We start from the raw sequence: 22,690 nt of genomic DNA, 5'->3' as shown, positions 1-22,690 counted from the left end.
GATACTGAGTGACCACTCGTAACAGTACAAGAGGACGTGTTCAATGAAATGACTGTAATACTGTATCATCTTTAGTGTTAATCCCTGAAAACACAGTTAGTTTGCTATAGCCACAGGTCACTCACATTATAGTCCAGTCCAGGAGAAAGTCTCCCTAGAACGAGACATCATCCAAATGAGTGGGACGAGGGCCCTGAATGGCTGAGCAGGACCAAGAGGAGGAGCTGCAGAATGTGGCTTTACATTGACGTGGCTCGTGTCCTGTACATTCCTTTAGTCACATTAGTCAAACATCAGTGTCACATGACGAGCCTCTGTCCAGTTTATCAGCTGCTTTTCATCCTCGCCTCTAACGAGATTACCCACCCGCTGACCCGCTGACCCACACCAACTGGCCCCGGGAGCTGAGGGACCTGCTGCTGCTGCTGCTGCTGCTGCTGCTGCTGCTGCTGTTGCTGCTGCTCCTCCTCCTGCTGCTGCTGCTGCTGCTGCTGCTGCTGCTGCTGCTGCTGCTCCTCCTCCTGCTGCTGCTGCTGCTGCTGCTGCTGCTGCTGCTGCTGCTGCTGCTGCTGCTGCTGCTGCTGCTGCTGCTGCTGCTGCTGCTGCTGCTGCTGCTGCTGCTGCTGCTGCTGCTGCTGCTGCTGCTGCTGCTGCTGCTGCTGCTGCTGCTGCTGCTGCTGCTGCTGCTGCTGCTGCTGCTGCTGCTGGAGCACTCAAAGAGGAGGACGAGCCGGGCCTGTTTCTCCAATCAGCGGCTTGTTTCTGATCAAAGGCTGTTCAAACGTCTCCCCCCTCTCCCCCCTCTCCCCCCCTGACCCCTCACAGCCCCCTGACCCCTCTCCCCCCCTCCCCCTCCCCCTCCAAGAACGGGCAATTTAGCTCTAATGAAGCTTTTTGACGTTCAATCCATCAACTAATTTTCATCCACAACTGTTCCAGACAGATGATGTTTCCATGGCAGCATCACAGAGCGTGGCGAGCGTGCTGGTTTTCAACACCGTTCAACCCAAACCGTAACCGTAAAAAAGGAAGACATTTTGAAAAAATAAAAAAAATGAAATAAAAATAATTAAAAATAATAAATGAAGTTGGCGTGAGCAGGTCGGGTACAGTCGCCATTTTGAACCGTTATAAATGTCTTCACGTGTTCGTTTAGCACATATTTTTTAATCTTGCAACACATAAATCAACACAGCATATGATGATGTTTAAATGAGATTAGAATTGGTTAGAGCTCGTGGCGTGTTTGTTTAGCCGTGTAGTTCACGTGTGGAGAGATGTGTGAGAGGTGTGTGGGAGTCTCCATGACATGAACTCACTGAACTCTGGACTAAATGTGTGTGACTCGTGTAGAACCAAGAAAAGGAGCTTGAAGTTGTGGGACAAGTCATTCTGAGTATATGCCACACTATTTAAAAGACAAAAATGTGCCTCCTGTTGGCCTAGTCTGGCAAGATAAAATACAAAATTACTCGTTTTTAAACTATCCAGTAATTCAACGAACATGAAGCTTTCCCCACATTTAGGTTACACTTGACTTGCTTGAAAAATAAGGATATTTCTTATAAAAACGAACCTGCCAATGACCTAATAAATACATTTGACTGACTAATGCAAATACACTCCAAATCCGGATTATCCAAATGGAAATGGGACAAGGCGACGTCCCACTGTGACGGGGACGAGTCGCCTCTGGGATCAACTCCACACATCGTTAGAAATGCTTTTGTCATTAGTTTTGGTTGTTCTCAGTTCCTGTCCCATCTTCAGCTTCTTCACTTCAAACATTAACATATTTAACTTGGTTTCTTCTTTGGTCCTTTAGGTTCTTTGCTTTTACCCCACATGTCCCGACTCGGTCTCAACGTGAAGAAAGAGCAATTACATAGATTTATTTTGTGTGATCCAAAGAAGATAAATAAGAGTCAAACAGTTCCAAATCCCAGTTTTTATTGGTTGTTGGATTTCAGGTGAACCAATGGCACAAGAGATTATTCATCCACAATATCAAAAATGATACAAAATAATACAAAAGGAACTTCCAGTTATACAAAGCAAAGATGTGGACTTATTTTTCCTTCTACAGCCCAGGAACTCGTAAGGCACAGTCATTACCACATGTTTAACCTTCCACATCCCGTCTGTTACCATGGAGACCATCATGGCAGACAACTGTACAGACCTTTGAGATGAAGAGCTGGAACAATGATTGGTTTTCCATATGAGAGAATGTGAGATGAGGGAAGGGCCACTTTGTCCTACTATATGAACACAAGAGGGGCCACTTTGTCCTGCTATATGAACACAAGAGGGGCCACTTTGTCCTACTATATGAACACAAGAGGGGCCACTTAGTCCTGCTATATGAACACAAGAGGGGCCACTTTGTCCTACTATATGAACACAAGAGGGGCCACTTTGTCCTACTATATGAACACAAGAGGGGCCACTTTGTCCTACTATATGAACACAAGAGGGGCCACTTTGTCCTGCTATATGAACACAAGAGGGGCCACTTTGTCCTGCTATATGAACACAAGAGGGGCCACTTTGTCCTACTATATGAACACAAGAGGGGCCACTTTGTCCTACTATATGAACACAAGAGGGGCCACTTTGTCCTACTATATGAACACAAGAGGGGCCACTTTGTCCTACTATATGAACACAAGAGGGGCCACTTTGTCCTACTATATGAACACAAGAGGGGCCACTTTGTCCTACTATATGAACACAAGAAGGGGCCACTTTGTCCTACTATATGAACACAAGAGGGGCCACTTTGTCCTGCTATATGAACACAAGAGGGGCCACTTTGTCCTACTATATGAACACAAGAGGGGCCACTTTGTCCTACTATATGAACACAAGAAGGGCCACTTTGTCCTACTATATGAACACAAGAGGGGCCACTTTGTCCTACTATATGAACACAAGAAGGGCCCCTGTGTGAAATAGTAAAGACTAAATATACCACATGTTTTCAAAGCTATATTTAACTTTCCGACTCAAGACAGGAACAAAGATGATCAGATCCATTTGTCGAGGCGGTCAACATTCAGACTTATGAAAATGATAAGGCTTTTGTGCTCCGGATACGATGAGACTAAGTAGCACCAGAAAACAATGAGATGTTCCAGGTTTAGTGTAGCTGAAGGTAAAGCCTCTGGACAGGGGCCTAAAGGGCTCTGGACAGGGGCCTAAAGGCTCAGAGCCTAAAGGGCTCTGGACAGGGGCCTAAAGGCTCTGGACAGGGGCCTAAAGGCTCAGAGCCTAAAGGGCTCTGGACAGGGGCCTAAAGGCTCAGAGCCTAAAGGGCTCTGGACAGGGGCCTAAAGGCTCAGAGCCTAAAGGGCTCTGGACAGGGGCCTAAAGGCTCAGAGCCTAAAGGGCTCTGGACAGGGGCCTAAAGGCTCAGAGCCTAAAGGGCTCTGGACAGGGGCCTAAAGGCTCAGAGCCTAAAGGGCTCTGGACAGGGGCCTAAAGGCTCTGGACAGGGGCCTAAAGGCTCAGAGCCTAAAGGGCTCTGGACAGGGGCCTAAAGGCTCAGAGCCTAAAGGGCTCTGGACAGGGGCCTAAAGGCTCAGAGCCTAAAGGGCTCTGGACAGGGGCCTAAAGGCTCAGAGCCTAAAGGGCTCTGGACAGGGGCCTAAAGGCTCAGAGCCTAAAGGGCTCTGGACAGGGGCCTAAAGGCTCAGAGCCTAAAGGGCTCTGGACAGGGGCCTAAAGGCTCTGGACAGGGGCCTAAAGGCTCAGAGCCTAAAGGGCTCTGGACAGGGGCCTAAAGGCTCAGAGCCTAAAGGGCTCTGGACAGGGGCCTAAAGGCTCAGAGCCTAAAGGGCTCTGGACAGGGGCCTAAAGGCTCAGAGCCTAAAGGGCTCTGGACAGGGGCCTAAAGCCTCTGGACAGGGGCCTATGACATTCTTCACCAATGATAATGTCTGTGCCTTGGACATAGAAAAAGTGTTTTTTCCTTTCATCTTTCCAGTTCGACAGGTGAGAGCAGGAAACATAACCTATCGCACTATTTTTAATTATTTCAAACTCAAGACAAAAGCGATCAGGGCTTAAAAAGGGGGAGGGGTCAACTTCCTACATCCTGTTTAGTCCAGGACATTCAGACGCCGAGGAGAAGACAGCTAGAACAACACAGGAAATTATTTTATAGTGAAATATTTTTACACTTGAGATGAAAGTCTTCCATCAATTTAAAATCCAGTTATATCAGTTTTTTTTTTTTTTTTTTTTTTTTTTTTTAAATTGGACATCGGCATCATGGCCATCTCCAGAAACATACATGTAATCTGACATTGAGCTGTTGCTACGTGACCACATCCAACCAACAGGAAGTCACATCCAACCAACAGGAAGTCACGTCAAACAAACAGGAAGTCGCTGTTTGGATCAATTGGATCAGGCAGAAGCATCTGCACCTGGAGGACGTCATAAATACTGCCATCGTGTGCTGCTCACAAGAGAGACATGACCCGGAGGGGACGGGAGAGACATGACCCGGAGGGGACGGGAGAGGGACGGGGTCTTCATTGTGGTTCTGCTCTGCTCTGGTAAAGGGACCGAGCCACACTGGGAGGCCCAATCATAAGGCGAGGATGGGAGGAGTGACGGGCCGAGCAGCCAACCAGATCGGAGCAGGAAAAAGTGCACAACCCCACGGTAACTATGGCAACACACAATACTAAATCAAAAGGTTTGACACTGTAGAGCAGAGCGGGAGGAAGGAGATATAAAGGACCCTCCTCGTTAGTGTGCAGTTCAACATAAAGAGCGGACGGGCTGATGGAGGTTGTGCTGCGCGCGCTTTGCAGCCGCGACGCCGTTGCCGTGGTTACACTCAGTACTCCCAGAAGGTGGCGGTTTCCAGGTCGTCGGCGTTGGCTTTGAGTACGCCGGCGTGGTCGCCGCGGAGATACTTGTTGTCAGGGACGTGACGGATGGCCAGCTTGTTGTAGTCACAAAACTCAAAGAGGAAGTCGACGGGCGTGTCACTGCTGCTCACCACCGACTGTTCGCTCCCCACCATCCAGTATTTACCTGTGGAGTCTGAACACACGGAGGAGGAGGTGGAGGAGGTGGAGGAGGTGGAGGTGAAGGAGGTGGTGAAGGAGGAGGAGGTGGAGGTGAAGGAGGAGGAGGTGGAGGTGAAGGAGGAGGAGGTGGAGGTGAAGGAGGAGGAGGAGGTGGAGGTGAAGGAGGAGGAGGAGGTGGAGGTGAAGGAGGAGGAGGTGGAGGTGAAGGAGGTGGTGAAGGAGGAGGAGGTGGAGGTGAAGGAGGAGGAGGTGGAGGTGAAGGAGGAGGAGGTGGAGGAGGTGGAGGAGGTGGAGGTGAAGGAGGTGGTGAAGGAGGAGGAGGTGGAGGTGAAGGAGGAGGAGGTGGAGGTGAAGGAGGAGGAGGTGGAGGTGAAGGAGGAGGAGGAGGTGGAGGTGAAGGAGGAGGAGGAGGTGGAGGTGAAGGAGGAGGAGGTGGAGGTGAAGGAGGTGGTGAAGGAGGAGGAGGTGGAGGAGGTGGAGGTGGAGGAGGTGGAGGTGAAGGAGGAGGAGGTGGAGGAGGTGAAGGAGGAGGTGAAGGAGGAGGAGGAGGAGGTGAAGGAGGTGGAGGTGGAGGAGGTGGAGGTGGAGGAGGAGGAGGTGGAGGTGAAGGAGGTGGTGAAGGAGGAGGAGGAGGAGGTGAAGGAGGAGGAGGTGGAGGTGGAGATGGCTACTTCATTAAAACACTTTAAACTGTCCAAAATACAAGGATTATGACATAGAATCCAAAGTTAAAGGAGACATTATACGCTCTTTCTCCAGGTGTTGAACTAATAGAAGTAGATTTAGTTCAAACTGCACAACTCTGACATTTAACCACAGCAAGCAGCATTTTTGTCATTTTTGAAAAGTGACTTGTCATCTGTGCACATGGCTGATCATCTCCATGTGGTCACAGAGAGAGGAAAGTGTGGACACCATGTGGTCACAGAGAGGAGGAAGTGTGGACACCATGTGGTCACAGAGAGAGGAAAGTGTGGACACCATGTGGTCACAGAGAGAGGAAAGTGTGGACACCATGTGGTCACAGAGAGGAGGAAGTGTGGACACCATGTGGTCACAGAGGAGGAGGAAGTGTGGACACCATGTGGTCACAGAGGAGGAGGAAGTGTGGACACCATGTGGTCACAGAGGAGGAGGAAGTGTGGACACCATGTGGTCACAGAGGAGGAGGAAGTGTGGACACCATGTGGTCACAGAGAGGAGGAAGTGTGGACACCATGTGGTCACAGAGAGAGGAAAGTGTGGACACCATGTGGTCACAGAGAGGAGGAAGTGTGGACACCATGTGGTCACAGAGAGAGGAAAGTGTGGACACCATGTGGTCACAGAGAGAGGAAAGTGTGGACACCATGTGGTCACAGAGGGGAGGAAGTGTGGACACCATGTGGTCACAGAGAGGAGGAAGTGTGGACACCATGTGGTCACAGAGGGGAGGAAGTGTGGACACCATGTGGTCACAGAGGGGAGGAAGTGTGGACACCATATGGTCACAGAGAGGAGGAAGTGTGGACACCATGTGGTCACAGAGAGAGGAAAGTGTGGACACCATGTGGTCACAGAGGGGAGGAAGTGTGGACACCATGTGGTCACAGAGAGAGGAAAGTGTGGACACCATGTGGTCACAGAGAGGAGGAAGTGTGGACACCATGTGGTCACAGAGAGGAGGAAGTGTGGACACCATGTGGTCACAGAGAGGAAAGTGTGGACACCATGTGGTCACAGAGAGGAAAGTGTGGACACCATGTGGTCACAGAGAGGAGGAAGTGTGGACACCATATGGTCACAGAGAGGAGGAAGTGTGGACACCATGTGGTCACAGAGGGGAGGAAGTGTGGACACCATGTGGTCACAGAGGGGAGGAAGTGTGGACACCATGTGGTCACAGAGGAGGAGGAAGTGTGGACACCATGTGGTCACAGAGAGGAGGAAGTGTGGACACCATGTGGTCACAGAGGGGAGGAAGTGTGGACACCATGTGGTCACAGAGGGGAGGAAGTGTGGACACCATGTGGTCACAGAGAGGAGGAAGTGTGGACACAATGTGGTCAGAGAGGAGGAAGTGTGGACACCATGTGGTCACAGAGAGGAGGAAGTGTGGACACCATGTGGTCACAGAGAGAGGAAAGTGTGGACACCATGTGGTCACAGAGGAGGAGGAAGTGTGGACACCATGTGGTCACAGAGAGGAGGAAGTGTGGACACCATGTGGTCACAGAGAGGAAAGTGTGGACACCATGTGGTCACAGAGAGGAGGAAGTGTGGACACCATGTGGTCACAGAGAGGAGGAAGTGTGGACACCATGTGGTCACAGAGAGAGGAAAGTGTGGACACCATGTGGTCACAGAGAGAGGAAAGTGTGGACACCATGTGGTCACAGAGGAGGAAGTGTGGACACCATGTGGTCACAGAGGGGAGGAAGTGTGGACACCATGTGGTCACAGAGGGGAGGAAGTGTGGACACCATGTGGTCACAGAGGGAAGGAAGTGTGGACACCATGTGGTCACAGAGAGGAGGAAGTGTGGACACCATGTGGTCACAGAGAGGAGGAAGTGTGGACACCATGTGGTCACAGAGAGGAGGAAGTGTGGACACCATGTGGTCACAGAGAGGAGGAAGTGTGGACACCATGTGGTCACAGAGAGGAGGAAGTGTGGACACCATGTGGTTACAGAGAGGAGGAAGTGTGGACACCATGTGGTCACAGAGAGGAGGAAGTGTGGACACCATGTGGTCACAGAGAGGAGGAAGTGTGGACACCATGTGGTCACAGAGAGGAGGAAGTGTGGACACCATGTGGTCACAGAGAGGAGGAAGTGTGGACACCATGTGGTCACAGAGAGGAGGAAGTGTGGACACCATGTGGTTACAGAGGGGAGGAAGTGTGGTGACCTTGCAGGCTGTAGGCTCCATCTTTGAACTCCAGGGTGAAGTAGTCGTAGGTCGAGCGGTTGGAGTCCAGCGTTCCTGTCACTTTCCTGCAGCCGATGAAGCCGTGCTCGCCGCGCAGCACGATGATCGGGCGGTTGATCAGCTTCATGATGAACTCTTCACTCGGACCTGAAGAACCACCACACGTCACAGTTAGTTACACTGCATTACACCGTATTATATTATACTGTATGACACTGTATGTATCACACTGCATTACACTGTATTACACTACAGTGTACTAATACAGTGTACTAATACAGTGTACTAATACAGTAATAATACAGTGTACTAATACAGTAATAATACAGTGTACTAATACAGTGTACTAATACAGTGTACTAATACAGTAATAATACAGTGTACTAATACAGTGTACTAATAGTGTACTAATACAGTGTACTAATACAGTGTACTAATACAGTAATAATACAGTGTACTAATACAGTGTACTAATACAGTGTACTAATACAGTAATAATACAGTGTACTAATACAGTGTACTAATAGTGTACTAATACAGTGTAATAATACAGTACTAATACAGTGTACTAATAGTGTACTAATAGTGTACTAATAGTGTACTAATAGTGTACTAATAGTGTACTAATAGTGTACTAATACAGTGTACTAATAGTGTACTAATACAGTACTAATACTGTACTAATAGTGTACTAATACAGTGTACTAATACAGTGTACTAATACAGTGTACTAATACAGTGTACTAATACAGTGTACTAATACAGTGTAATAATACAGTGTACTAATACAGTGTACTAATACAGTGTACTAATACAGTGTACTAATACAGTGTACTAATACAGTGTAATAATACAGTGTACTAATACAGTGTACTAATACAGTGTAATACAGTATTACACTGGAGTACCACATCGTGTCGGCTGTGGAGCGATCTTAAACATCAGTGAGAACATTTTAACTATTGAAAGCGTTTGTCTCTAAAGTCCCACTTCTTTAGTTTGTACATATTTAAATCGACAGCCTCAGTCTGGACAAAGAGGACTTTAATGTGAAATACAATGACAGGAATGGGACAAAAACCTGAGTGTACCATCTACAATCACCATTTGTAATAGATTTGCAGTGTTATCGTGCGCTCCACAAACCTGCAGCGTCGATCGTGGCCGCCAGCTGACCGTTCTTCTTGGCCGCGACATATTTTCCGTTGGCGGCACGAAGAGTCAGCCTCTTCTCACGCCACTCGATGTCAAAGTAGCAATTAGCCGACCTGCCCAGACGGGGAAAGTGAAGGTGAGTGAGACACCTGTGGCGTAGGGCGGGGCTCGGGCGTCGACTGGAAGCATCATCGTAACAGCTGAGGATGAGCTTCACTGAGCAATGTTCATCAAATAGACTTTGAGTTTTCCTGTGTCTCTGTGGCGTCCAGAGGACATGAGGAGAGTCATCTCGTCTTTCTGCTGGAAGGACTTTGGGTTCGCCACATTTTCTGTCCATTCTGAGTAGAAATGATGGGAATGTGCAGGATATTGGCCCCGTCCAACTGCTCAATGTAAAGAAGCTACAACTATGACTTAAGTTACTCGAGCATGAAACATTGTCATTTGTAAAACAAGACGCACAGCAAAGACACTGTCTCCAACTGAAAAAGACAAAGACAAACTGTCTCCAACTGAAAAAGACAAAGACAAACTGTCTCCAACTGAAAAAGACAAAGACAAACTGTCTCCAACTGAAAAAGACAAACTGTCTCCAACTGAAGAAGACTAAGACAGTTGAACTGGTTTGACTACATAACGTTTCCCTGTATTTGCTTTATGGAAGAAAATCTGAAATCTGAAAAAAATATTGACCAAAACAAAAAAACATTCATTAAATGTTTTTTTAAACTCTTGGTTTAGAATTGACTCGAGTCTGATGAACCGTCATTATTACTGAAGTTTATCTGAATAAATGTATTTGTGCCTTTTGAACAGCATGAGAACCATTTGTGTTGCTAACGGCTAATTATTCAACCGCGGCTAAACTAAAAGCAAAATTCACTTAAGGGATGTGCTCAGGGGCAAAGGTCAAAAGTCACACACACACACACACACACACGGCTCACTTGGTGGAGGCGGTGCACTGCAGGCCCCCGTTGGCCATAAGGGTCCAGTATTTGCCTGCGGCGGTCCGGAAGGCGCACTTCCTGTTATCGCGGCAGATCTCCACCTGGAACACCTCCTGGTCGCCTTCTTCGTCCTGATTGGCCGACAGGTCCATCCCTGTGCAGGGCACAAAGTTAATGTTAAATTACACATGTGCGGGACGGGCTCATTATCCCCCCCTCCTCATCTGCACACAGGGGCCTGCGCTGCACACAGGGGCCCGCGCTGCACACAGGGGCCCGCGCTGCACACAGGGGCCCGCGCTGCACACAGGGGCCCACATGTCCAGACAGACCAGTAAAGATCAAAGGATTAACTGCTTAAGACAATCAAAAAACATACGGAGTCAAGAACCAACTGTTAATGCCATTTAACTATAGAAACGAGGACTGCAGTAGAAGCCGAGGTCAATGTGACAAATCCATGAAGCAACAGCAGACTGGGATCGACACATTTAAACTGTATTAAGAGGCTTGAAATGGACAGTTTGAGACATTTGTTGACTATGAATGAAATGACTTCTTCTCAATAAGAAAACACAGTAGTTGGATCTATTGTTTGGTCTGATGGTCCTGTTCCCCAGAGTTAAACTGTGATTTCCCTCCACTAAGGTCTGGTTCTTTAGCTCATTTACAATAAACAAATACTTCTCAATTTGACCTTATTCTAAAGTACCCCATGGTAATTGCTCACGTACCCCCTAAAGTCCCCTGAACCCCTGGCTTGGAAACTCAGGCTTAACCTTCATTGACAGAACGTTTAACATGGACGTTTATCATTCAAAACTCTCCTGTTCTTCTTGTAGCAGCGGCGACAATCGTATCGTCCCTGTTCCTCTCAGAGCGACACAATCACAGGTTTAAACCACTTCAATACAACAACAATGAACAATATCACATGACGTGTTTGCACAAGCCACTGCACATGTGCACGACGCCAGAGCAGCGCTCGTTAGCCTCCATCAACCCACTTCGAGCGCCACAGAAACAAACGACATGAATCACATGACTATAGCAGGCCACGCCCTTCATATAGACACACACTTAATATCACACAAAGCATCTATTGTATACGATGAGGTCAGTGTGGACCTATAGCCCCGGGTCCATGAGAAACACACATGGACTGTGTGTGGCAGTGTTGTGTCAATGTGTAATGTGTGTGTGGCAGTGTTGTGTCAATGTGTAATGTGTGTGACAGTGTTGTGTCAATGTGTAATGTGTGTGTGGCAGTGTTGTGTCAATGTGTAATGTGTGTGTGGCAGTGTTGTGTCAATGTGTAATGTGTGTGTGGCAGTGTTGTGTCAATGTGTAATGTGTGTGGCAGTGTTGTGTCAATGTGTAATGTGTGTGTGACAGTGTTGTGTCAATGTGTAATGTGTGTGTGGCAGTGTTGTGTCAATGTGTAATGTGTGTGTGGCAGTGTTGTGTCAATGTGTAATGTGTGTGGCAGTGTTGTGTCAATGTGTAATGTGTGTGTGGCAGTGTTGTGTCAATGTGTAATGTGTGTGTGGCAGTGTTGTGTCAATGTGTAATGTGTGTGACAGTGTTGTGTCAATGTGTAATGTGTGTGTGGCAGTGTTGTGTCAATGTGTAATGTGTGTGTGGCAGTGTTGTGTCAATGTGTAATGTGTGTGTGGCAGTGTTGTGTCAATGTGTAATGTGTGTGTGGCAGTGTTGTGTCAATGTGTAATGTGTGTGTGGCAGTGTTGTGTCAATGTGTAATGTGTGTGTGGCAGTGTTGTGTCAATGTGTAATGTGTGTGTGGCAGTGTTGTGTCAATGTGTAATGTGTGTGTGGCAGTGTTGTGTCAATGTGTAATGTGTGTGTGGCAGTGTTGTGTCAATGTGTAATGTGTGTGTGACAGTGTTGTGTCAATGTGTAATGTGTGTGTGGCAGTGTTGTGTCAATGTGTAATGTGTGTGTGGCAGTGTTGTGTCAATGTGTAATGTGTGTGTGGCAGTGTTGTGTCAATGTGTAATGTGTGTGGCAGTGTTGTGTCAATGTGTAATGTGTGTGTGGCAGTGTTGTGTCAATGTGTAATGTGTGTGGCAGTGTTGTGTCAATGTGTAATGTGTGTGTGGCAGTGTTGTGTCAATGTGTAATGTGTGTGACAGTGTTGTGTCAATGTGTAATGTGTGTGTGGCAGTGTTGTGTCAATGTGTAATGTGTGTGTGGCAGTGTTGTGTCAATGTGTAATGTGTGTGTGGCAGTGTTGTGTCAATGTGTAATGTGTGTGTGGCAGTGTTGTGTCAATGTGTAATGTGTGTGTGGCAGTGTTGTGTCAATGTGTAATGTGTGTGTGGCAGTGTTGTGTCAATGTGTAATGTGTGTGTGGCAGTGTTGTGTCAATGTGTAATGTGTGTGACAGTGTTGTGTCAATGTGTAATGTGTGTGTGGCAGTGTTGTGTCAATGTGTAATGTGTGTGTGGCAGTGTTGTGTCAATGTGTAATGTGTGTGTGGCAGTGTTGTGTCAATGTGTAATGTGTGTGGCAGTGTTGTGTCAATGTGTAATGTGTGTGTGACAGTGTTGTGTCAATGTGTAATGTGTGTGTGGCAGTGTTGTGTCAATGTGTAATGTGTGTGTGGCAGTGTTGTGTCAATGTGTAATGTGTGTGGCAGTGTTGTGTCAATGTGTAATGTGTGTGTGGCAGTGTTGTGTCAATGTGTAATGTGTGTGTGGCAGTGTTGTGTCAATGTGTAATGTGTGTGACAGTGTTGTGTCAATGTGTAATGTGTGTGTGGCAGTGTTGTGTCAATGTGTAATGTGTGTGTGGCAGTGTTGTGTCAATGTGTAATGTGTGTGTGGCAGTGTTGTGTCAATGTGTAATGTGTGTGTGGCAGTGTTGTGTCAATGTGTAATGTGTGTGTGGCAGTGTTGTGTCAATGTGTAATGTGTGTGTGGCAGTGTTGTGTCAATGTGTAATGTGTGTGTGGCAGTGTTGTGTCAATGTGTAATGTGTGTGTGGCAGTGTTGTGTCAATGTGTAATGTGTGTGTGGCAGTGTTGTGTCAATGTGTAATGTGTGTGTGACAGTGTTGTGTCAATGTGTAATGTGTGTGTGGCAGTGTTGTGTCAATGTGTAATGTGTGTGTGGCAGTGTTGTGTCAATGTGTAATGTGTGTGTGGCAGTGTTGTGTCAATGTGTAATGTGTGTGGCAGTGTTGTGTCAATGTGTAATGTGTGTGTGGCAGTGTTGTGTCAATGTGTAATGTGTGTGGCAGTGTTGTGTCAATGTGTAATGTGTGTGTGGCAGTGTTGTGTCAATGTGTAATGTGTGTGACAGTGTTGTGTCAATGTGTAATGTGTGTGTGGCAGTGTTGTGTCAATGTGTAATGTGTGTGTGGCAGTGTTGTGTCAATGTGTAATGTGTGTGTGGCAGTGTTGTGTCAATGTGTAATGTGTGTGTGGCAGTGTTGTGTCAATGTGTAATGTGTGTGTGGCAGTGTTGTGTCAATGTGTAATGTGTGTGTGGCAGTGTTGTGTCAATGTGTAATGTGTGTGGCAGTGTTGTGTCAATGTGTAATGTGTGTGTGGCAGTGTTGTGTCAATGTGTAATGTGTGTGACAGTGTTGTGTCAATGTGTAATGTGTGTGTGGCAGTGTTGTGTCAATGTGTAATGTGTGTGTGGCAGTGTTGTGTCAATGTGTAATGTGTGTGTGGCAGTGTTGTGTCAATGTGTAATGTGTGTGGCAGTGTTGTGTCAATGTGTAATGTGTGTGTGGCAGTGTTGTGTCAATGTGTAATGTGTGTGACAGTGTTGTGTCAATGTGTAATGTGTGTGTGGCAGTGTTGTGTCAATGTGTAATGTGTGTGTGGCAGTGTTGTGTCAATGTGTAATGTGTGTGTGGCAGTGTTGTGTCAATGTGTAATGTGTGTGTGGCAGTGTTGTGTCAATGTGTAATGTGTGTGTGGCAGTGTTGTGTCAATGTGTAATGTGTGTGTGGCAGTGTTGTGTCAATGTGTAATGTGTGTGTGGCAGTGTTGTGTCAATGTGTAATGTGTGTGTGGCAGTGTTGTGTCAATGTGTAATGTGTGTGTGGCAGTGTTGTGTCAATGTGTAATGTGTGTGTGGCAGTGTTGTGTCAATGTGTAATGTGTGTGTGACAGTGTTGTGTCAATGTGTAATGTGTGTGTGGCAGTGTTGTGTCAATGTGTAATGTGTGTGTGGCAGTGTTGTGTCAATGTGTAATGTGTGTGTGGCAGTGTTGTGTCAATGTGTAATGTGTGTGGCAGTGTTGTGTCAATGTGTAATGTGTGTGTGGCAGTGTTGTGTCAATGTGTAATGTGTGTGGCAGTGTTGTGTCAATGTGTAATGTGTGTGTGGCAGTGTTGTGTCAATGTGTAATGTGTGTGTGGCAGTGTTGTGTCAATGTGTAATGTGTGTGTGACAGTGTTGTGTCAATGTGTAATGTGTGTGTGGCAGTGTTGTGTCAATGTGTAATGTGTGTGTGGCAGTGTTGTGTCAATGTGTAATGTGTGTGTGGCAGTGTTGTGTCAATGTGTAATGTGTGTGTGGCAGTGTTGTGTCAATGTGTAATGTGTGTGACAGTGTTGTGTCAATGTGTAATGTGTGTGTGGCAGTGTTGTGTCAATGTGTAATGTGTGTGTGGCAGTGTTGTGTCAATGTGTAATGTGTGTGTGGCAGTGTTGTGTCAATGTGTAATGTGTGTGTGGCAGTGTTGTGTCAATGTGTAATGTGTGTGTGGCAGTGTTGTGTCAATGTGTAATGTGTGTGACAGTGTTGTGTCAATGTGTAATGTGTGTGTGGCAGTGTTGTGTCAATGTGTAATGTGTGTGTGGCAGTGTTGTGTCAATGTGTAATGTGTGTGTGGCAGTGTTGTGTCAATGTGTAATGTGTGTGTGGCAGTGTTGTGTCAATGTGTAATGTGTGTGTGGCAGTGTTGTGTCAATGTGTAATGTGTGTGACAGTGTTGTGTCAATGTGTAATGTGTGTGTGGCAGTGTTGTGTCAATGTGTAATGTGTGTGTGGCAGTGTTGTGTCAATGTGTAATGTGTGTGTGGCAGTGTTGTGTCAATGTGTAATGTGTGTGGCAGTGTTGTGTCAATGTGTAATGTGTGTGACAGTGTTGTGTCAATGTGTAATGTGTGTGTGGCAGTGTTGTGTCAATGTGTAATGTGTGTGTGGCAGTGTTGTGTCAATGTGTAATGTGTGTGTGGCAGTGTTGTGTCAATGTGTAATGTGTGTGTGGCAGTGTTGTGTCAATGTGTAATGTGTGTGTGACAGTGTTGTGTCAATGTGTAATGTGTGTGGCAGTGTTGTGTCAATGTGTAATGTGTGTGGCAGTGTTGTGTCAATGTGTAATGTGTGTGTGACAGTGTTGTGTCAATGTGTAATGTGTGTGTGGCAGTGTTGTGTCAATGTGTAATGTGTGTGGCAGTGTTGTGTCAATGTGTAGTGTGTGTGGCAGTGTTGTGTCAATGTGTAATGTGTGTGGCAGTGTTGTGTCAATGTGTAATGTGTGTGTGGCAGTGTTGTGTCAATGTGTAATGTGTGTGGCAGTGTTGTGTTAATGTGTAATGTGTGTGGCAGTGTTGTGTCAATGTGTAATGTGTGTGGCAGTGTTGTGTCAATGTGTAATGTGTGTGGCAGTGTTGTGTCAATGTGTAATGTGTGTGTGGCAGTGTTGTGTCAATGTGTAATGTGTGTGTGGCAGTGTTGTGTCAATGTGTAATGTGTGTGTGACAGTGTTGTGTCAATGTGTAATGTGTGTGTGACAGTGTTGTGTCAATGTGTAATGTGTGTGTGGCAGTGTTGTGTCAATGTGTAATGTGTGTGTGACAGTGTTGTGTCAATGTGTAATGTGTGTGTGACAGTGTTGTGTCAATGTGTAATGTGTGTGTGGCAGTGTTGTGTCAATGTGTAATGTGTGTGTGGCAGTGTTGTGTCAATGTGTAATGTGTGTGTGACAGTGTTGTGTCAATGTGTAATGTGTGTGTGACAGTGTTGTGTCAATGTGTAATGTGTGTGTGGCAGTGTTGTGTCAATGTGTAATGTGTGTGTGGCAGTGTTGTGTCAATGTGTAATGTGTGTGGCAGTGTTGTGTCAATGTGTAATGTGTGTGTGACAGTGTTGTGTCAATGTGTAATGTGTGTGTGGCAGTGTTGTGTCAATGTGTAATGTGTGTGTGGCAGTGTTGTGTCAATGTGTAATGTGTGTGTGGCAGTGTTGTGTCAATGTGTAATGTGTGTGTGGCAGTGTTGTGTCAATGTGTAATGTGTGTGTGGCAGTGTTGTGTCAATGTGTAATGTGTGTGTGGCAGTGTTGTGTCAATGTGTAATGTGTGTGTGGCAGTGTTGTGTCAATGTGTAGTGTGTGTGGCAGTGTTGTGTCAATGTGTAATGTGTGTGGCAGTGTTGTGTCAATGTGTAATGTGTGTGACAGTGTTGTGTCAATGTGTAATGTGTGTGTGGCAGTGTTGTGTCAATGTGTAATGTGTGTGTGACAGTGTTGTGTCAATGTGTAATGTGTGTGTGACAGTGTTGTGTCAATGTGTGTGTTGTGTAGATTTGTGTGTTGTGTAAATGTGTGTGTTGTGTAGATGTGTGTGTTGTGTAGATGTGTGTGCTGTGTAAATGTGTGTGTTGTGTAAATGTGTGTGTTGTGTAGATGTGTGTTGTGTAAATGTGTGTGTTGTGTAAATGTGTGTGTTGTGTAAATGTGTGTGTTGTGTAAATGTGTGTGTTGTGTAAATGTGTGTGCTGTGTAGATGTGTGTTGTGTAAATGTGTGTGTTGTGTAGATGTGTGTGTTGTCTAAATGTGTGTGCTGTGTAAATGTGTGTGTTGTGTAGATGTGTGTTGTGTAAATGTGTGTGTTGTGTAAATGTGTGTGTTGTGTAAATGTGTGTGTTGTGTAAATGTGTGTGTTGTGTAAATGTGTGTGCTGTGTAGATGTGTGTTGTGTAAATGTGTGTGTTGTGTAGATGTGTGTGTTGTCTAAATGTGTGTGCTGTGTAGATGTGTGTTGTGTAAATGTGTGTGTTGTGTAAATGTGTGTGCTGTGTAAATGTGTGTGCTGTGTAGATGTGTGTGTTGTGTAAATGTGTGTGCTGTGTAGATGTGTGTTGTGTAAATGTGTGTGTTGTGTAAATGTGTGTGTTGTGTAAATGTGTGTGTTGTGTAGATGTGTGCTGTGTAAATGTGTGTGCTGTGTAAATGTGTGTGTTGTGTAGATGTGTGCTGTGTAAATGTGTGTGTTGTGTAGATGTGTGTGTTGTGTAGATGTGTGTGTTGTGTAGATGTGTGTGTTGTGTAGATGTGTGTTGTGTAAATGTGTGTGTTGTGTAAATGTGTGTGTTGTGTAGATGTGTGTTGTGTAAATGTGTGTGTTGTGTAAATGTGTGTGTTGTGTAAATGTGTGTGTTGTGTAAATGTGTGTGTTGTGTAAATGTGTGTGTTGTGTAAATGTGTGTGTTGTGTAGATGTGTGTGCTGTGTAGATGTGTGTTGTGTAAATGTGTGTGCTGTGTAAATGTGTGTGCTGTGTAGATGTGTGTGCTGTGTAGATGTGTGTGCTGTGTAGATGTGTGTTGTGTAAATGTGTGTGTTGTGTAAATGTGTGTGCTGTGTAGATGTGTGTGCTGTGTAAATGTGTGTGTTGTGTAGATGTGTGTTGTGTAAATGTGTGTGTTGTGTAAATGTGTGTGTTGTGTAGATGTGTGTTGTGTAAATGTGTGTGTTGTGTAAATGTGTGTGTTGTGTAGATGTGTGTTGTGTAAATGTGTGTGTTGTGTAAATGTGTGTGTTGTGTAGATGTGTGTTGTGTAAATGTGTGTGTTGTGTAAATGTGTGTGTTGTGTAGATGTGTGTGCTGTGTAGATGTGTGTTGTGTAAATGTGTGTGTTGTGTAAATGTGTGTGTTGTGTAAATGTGTGTGTTGTGTAGATGTGTGTTGTGTAAATGTGTGTGTTGTGTAAATGTGTGTGTTGTGTAGATGTGTGTTGTGTAAATGTGTGTGTTGTGTAAATGTGTGTGTTGTGTAGATGTGTGTTGTGTAAATGTGTGTGTTGTGTAAATGTGTGTGTTGTGTAGATGTGTGTGCTGTGTAGATGTGTGTTGTGTAAATGTGTGTGTTGTGTAAATGTGTGTGTTGTGTAAATGTGTGTGTTGTGTAGATGTGTGTTGTGTAAATGTGTGTGTTGTGTAAATGTGTGTGTTGTGTAAATGTGTGTGTTGTGTAAATGTGTGTGTTGTGTAAATGTGTGTGTTGTGTAAATGTGTGTGTTGTGTAAATGTGTGTGTTGTGTAAATGTGTGTGTTGTGTAAATGTGTGTGTTGTGTAAATGTGTGTGTTGTGTAAATGTGTGTGTTGTGTAAATGTGTGTGTTGTGTAGATGTGTGCAGAGCCGGACACACACAGAGGATTCAGAATTAAAACTCATGTGTCCCTGACCCTTCCCCCAATGTTCCAGTTCTGTCCCATGTTTTGATTGTGATTCACTGAAAAGCAAAAAGTACAAACAGATTCAAGTTTCTTACAGTGAGTTAGAGTGTGAAGAGTTTGTGCCTGATACAACGTCACGTTCTGAAGTGTAATACATCGTAGACACGGCAACACAACGAGCAGGATCATAATCCCAGTCGTCATGTTCGTCGCTCTTTTACTGAACCATAGCCTCATGACACTCGACAAATAAACGTTGTACTTCAATTGAATCCTGTCATTATATTGATTACACTAAATAAGTCGTGTCATGATGATTAATATATTGACTCATCGTTCAATAAAGGAGAATTTATTGAACTATGAATTATTTATTCAACCATCTACAGCTCAAATGTTATTGTAGTGCAAAGAAATATGCTACAAATGTGAATAAATCTGCCATTTATTTATCGATTGCAGCTCATTCTTTTTAACAGTATTGTACATTTAGAATCATTTTATTAGGTTAGAGTTAAGTTTACTGCATCAGTGTGAGAAATCAGTTTGAATATCATCGTTTATTGTCTTCTTTCCCAGCAGTACATCCACTTGTAACTGTATTCTTGTGTCTGTTATGGTCAGTGAGTGTTTGGCAGATGTTCCATGTTTAAAGACAAATGATCGGCGTCTTAGACCAGCAACAACCACTGATCACGGCAAATCAGTTTCATTTCAACTACACTGAGGTTAGTTGTAGATCACGTAGTGGTCGTTATTAAAGAGCTCTTTGTGAAGCTGGGAACGTTACATAAGTTTAAGTATTTGTAGAAGAAACAGACACTGCAGCTCTCCCACCGAGGCCACGCACACCAGATCGAGTTTCAGGGGGAAAATGCAGGATGAACACACACATGCAGATGTATAACTAATGGGAACCACATGGCGCAGGCAAGTAAAGGGGGCGGGGTCGTAGAGGGCGGGCAGAACGAGCTGCGAGCGAACAAGAGGGAGAGCGAGCGACACAGTAGCACAGTTTATCACTACTACATCACTACTACTACACTATCACTACTACTACACTATCACTACTACTACACTATCACTACTACTACACCATCACGCTACACCATCACACCACACCATCACGCCACACCATCACACCACACCATCACGCCACACCATCACGCCACACCATCACACCACACCATCACGCCACACCATCACGCCACACCATCACGCCACACCATCACGCCACACCACACCACCACACCATCACCATCACGCCACACCATCACGCCACACCATCACGCCACACCACACCACCACACCATCACGCCACACCATCACGCCACACCATCACGCCACACCATCACGCCACACCACACCACCACACCATCACGCCACACCATCACACCACACCACCACGCCACACCACCACACCATCACGCTACACCATCACACTACACCATCACACCACACCATCACACCACACCACACCATCACACCACACCATCACACCATCACACTACACCATCACACTACACCATCACACTACACCATCACACTACACCATCACACCACACCATCACACCACACCATCACACCATCACACTACACCATCACACTACACCATCACACTACACCATCACACTACACCATCACACTACACCATCATACGTAAACAATGTAATCGAGCAGATCAGCAGCAGTTCAACGCTGATAAAACACACGGAACCGCAACAGTCGAGAGGCAGAACGTCATAAAACACTTCATTGTCATCGTAAATGCAAGCGCTGCAACATTTGATCACATCTTTATAGCATCATCTGCACTGCTCTGTATGGAAAGTATCATTTAATACAGTCATAAAATGGAACAATGAAAACTAGTGCACGAGAGTGAGTCTGAGTCCTGTTCTTTAAACTGAATCAAGATCATTTAGAAGTATTTCTATTCTAAAGTGTAATGTACAGATCTGTGTCGAGGAATGACTGTTTCTGACCGGTTTGTTTATGTTTTCTGACCATTCCAAACTTGGAATAAACTATCAAAATAAAAAAAACAATTGAACTCATATTATTTCAAACACCATTAACTGTAGACTTCAGCATTACTTTATGTCAGAGCGATCGTCCCACATGGACCAAAGGGAAGTATTTGTACTAAAACTACAGCCTTTTTACACATGATTTATCATTTGAAGGTTGAATTGGTGGATTTAGGGCTGTAGTCCTTTAATCAGAGACAATTTTATTAATCAACCAATGATGAAAAAATCTAGACCAAAGCAGAGAGGAAAATAGAGTTTGTTTTGGGAGTGAACGGAATCAGGCTTTTCCCCTGAAGAAGTCTGTGTGTTCTTCAGCCTTTGGGTCGACTACAGTTCGTTTATCTATATATACACACAATATATATCTATATATACAATATACATCTATATACACATGTACACTCATCTTACAAGTCTATCAATGCAACATTACGTCTCATATTTGAATGAATTCTTCCAGGGAAAAGTATTTTGCAACTCTAGATTTCCCTGTGAGCCAGTTCCCTTGAACGCACTCGATGTTGTTGTTGTTGTTGTTGTTGTTGTTGTTGTTGTTGTTGTTGTTGTTGTTGTGCAATGGAATAAAAACACTATTGAGCACAAACAGGACGTGGATCAAACCGTGACCATGAGCTGGTGTTTATGCAAAGAAAGCAGCCTTCACCCACCAATGTGCCAACTAACGTACATAACCACATTTACCTTCCACCACAATAACATGCACCACCCAGGGCCACAGACATGCACCACCCAGGGCCGCTGACATGCACCACCCAGGGCCGCTGACATGCACCACCCAGGGCCGCTGACATGCACCACCCAGGGCCGCTGACATGCACCACCCAGGGCCGCTGACATGCACCACCCAGGGCCGCTGACATGCACCACCCAGGGCCGCTGACATGCACCACCCAGGGCCGCTGACATGCACCACCCAGGGCCGCTGACATGCACCACCCAGGGCCGCTGACATGCACCACCCAGGGCCACTGAGCCTCATTGTGCCCATTGAAAGCTCTTGGTTGGCCTTCTTGTGAATGGGATTGTTGGTTCTATTGTCTAAGGTGACTGGGCAGAGGGGGGGACCGGCTGGGGCCCAAATGAGGAGACAAGAACACAGCCTTTTGTTTGGATTCAAAGCACTCGCATCAGAGCATTTACAGTGACAGTAGCACACACTTGTTCTATGTGAAAACGGGGTCAGACAGAGAAGGAAATGTCACAAATCTTTGAACAAAAAAGAGAAAATCCATTTGGATTTGGATTGTGTGGAGGAAAATCTAAAAAGGGGACACACCCAGATGGATGAGACACACTGTGATAAAGAGCAGAGACGTTCCTTTGCAGCGCGGTTCTTCAGCTGGCGGAACCTGAAATTAAAACCCCATTTCATCGTGATACTTAACCCTATAGACTATACTTTACTTAAACCCCATCGCTAAAATGTGTGTGTACGAGTGTGGATGCAGAACACTTACAAACGGCTTTATAGTCTTAGTCACAGCAACGTTTTGTAGTTAAGAAGTACATTTTCAATCAAGTACATGAATAAAATGGTCTGTAAAGCCTTAACTGCAGCTTCATTTCCTATATTATTTATTCTGGCCATTTTGTGAGTTTGTAGAAAACACAAGTGGATCAATACTGAGCAGATTCTGTATTATAAGTGACCATATATTATACAGATCAAGACGTCTGCACTGCCAATGCAGCCTGATTAAAAGTGGATGTGTGTGTTTGACTAGAGCCATCACCAGCCACAGCCTGCAGGGATTATCACAGCAGCCACCGTCTCATTTCCTGCCATGGGAGAGGGCCACGGATCAGGGAGGGGTGTCGAGGGGGCGACGGAGGGAAGGGTGTCACAGCGGAACCACAGCCAAACATAACAGGGGGGCTGGGGCTCTGCCAGTTGTTCACCATTTTTCATTCAACACAGAAGATGTGATATTTTGTTGGAGGGAGAGTATTGTATGAGGTCATGGTTTTGTGGTGACCAGACGTCCCCATTTGCCCGGGACCGGGTGTCTCACGTCTCATGTCTCAGCAGATGTATCTAAAACCGCTGTTTCCTCCCAGTTTTATACAAGACGTGCTCCAGTTGTCCCCGTTATTAACCACTTATGATACTTTCCACCAGTAAAGAG

At 45.6% G+C, this 22,690-nt stretch overlaps 1 protein-coding gene across 1 annotated transcript in view; it reads right to left on the bottom strand.

The window, feature by feature from the left end:
* Window positions 1-1,933: 1,933 nt before the first annotated feature.
* fscn1a (fascin actin-bundling protein 1a) overlaps window positions 1,934-22,690 on the bottom strand; it is a 30,400-nt gene continuing 9,643 nt past the window's right edge. Inside the window, exons 2-5 of the mRNA XM_072443764.1 lie at window positions 10,066-10,222; window positions 9,107-9,228; window positions 7,940-8,107; window positions 1,934-5,061 (exon numbers count right to left, since the gene is read on the bottom strand). Of these exons, the coding sequence (XP_072299865.1) occupies window positions 4,853-5,061; window positions 7,940-8,107; window positions 9,107-9,228; window positions 10,066-10,222 (656 nt within the window). The 3' untranslated portion in view covers window positions 1,934-4,852. The remainder of the gene's footprint in view (window positions 5,062-7,939; window positions 8,108-9,106; window positions 9,229-10,065; window positions 10,223-22,690) is intronic.

The sequence above is a fragment of the Eucyclogobius newberryi genome, unplaced genomic scaffold (genome assembly GCF_026437365.1).
Source record: "Eucyclogobius newberryi isolate DKJ021-1_F unplaced genomic scaffold, fEucNew1.0.hap1 SCAF_13, whole genome shotgun sequence".
Taxonomy (NCBI): domain Eukaryota; kingdom Metazoa; phylum Chordata; class Actinopteri; order Gobiiformes; family Gobiidae; genus Eucyclogobius; species Eucyclogobius newberryi.
Note: the sequence above shows the minus strand (reverse complement) of the source record. Positions and strands in the feature narration are given on the sequence as shown.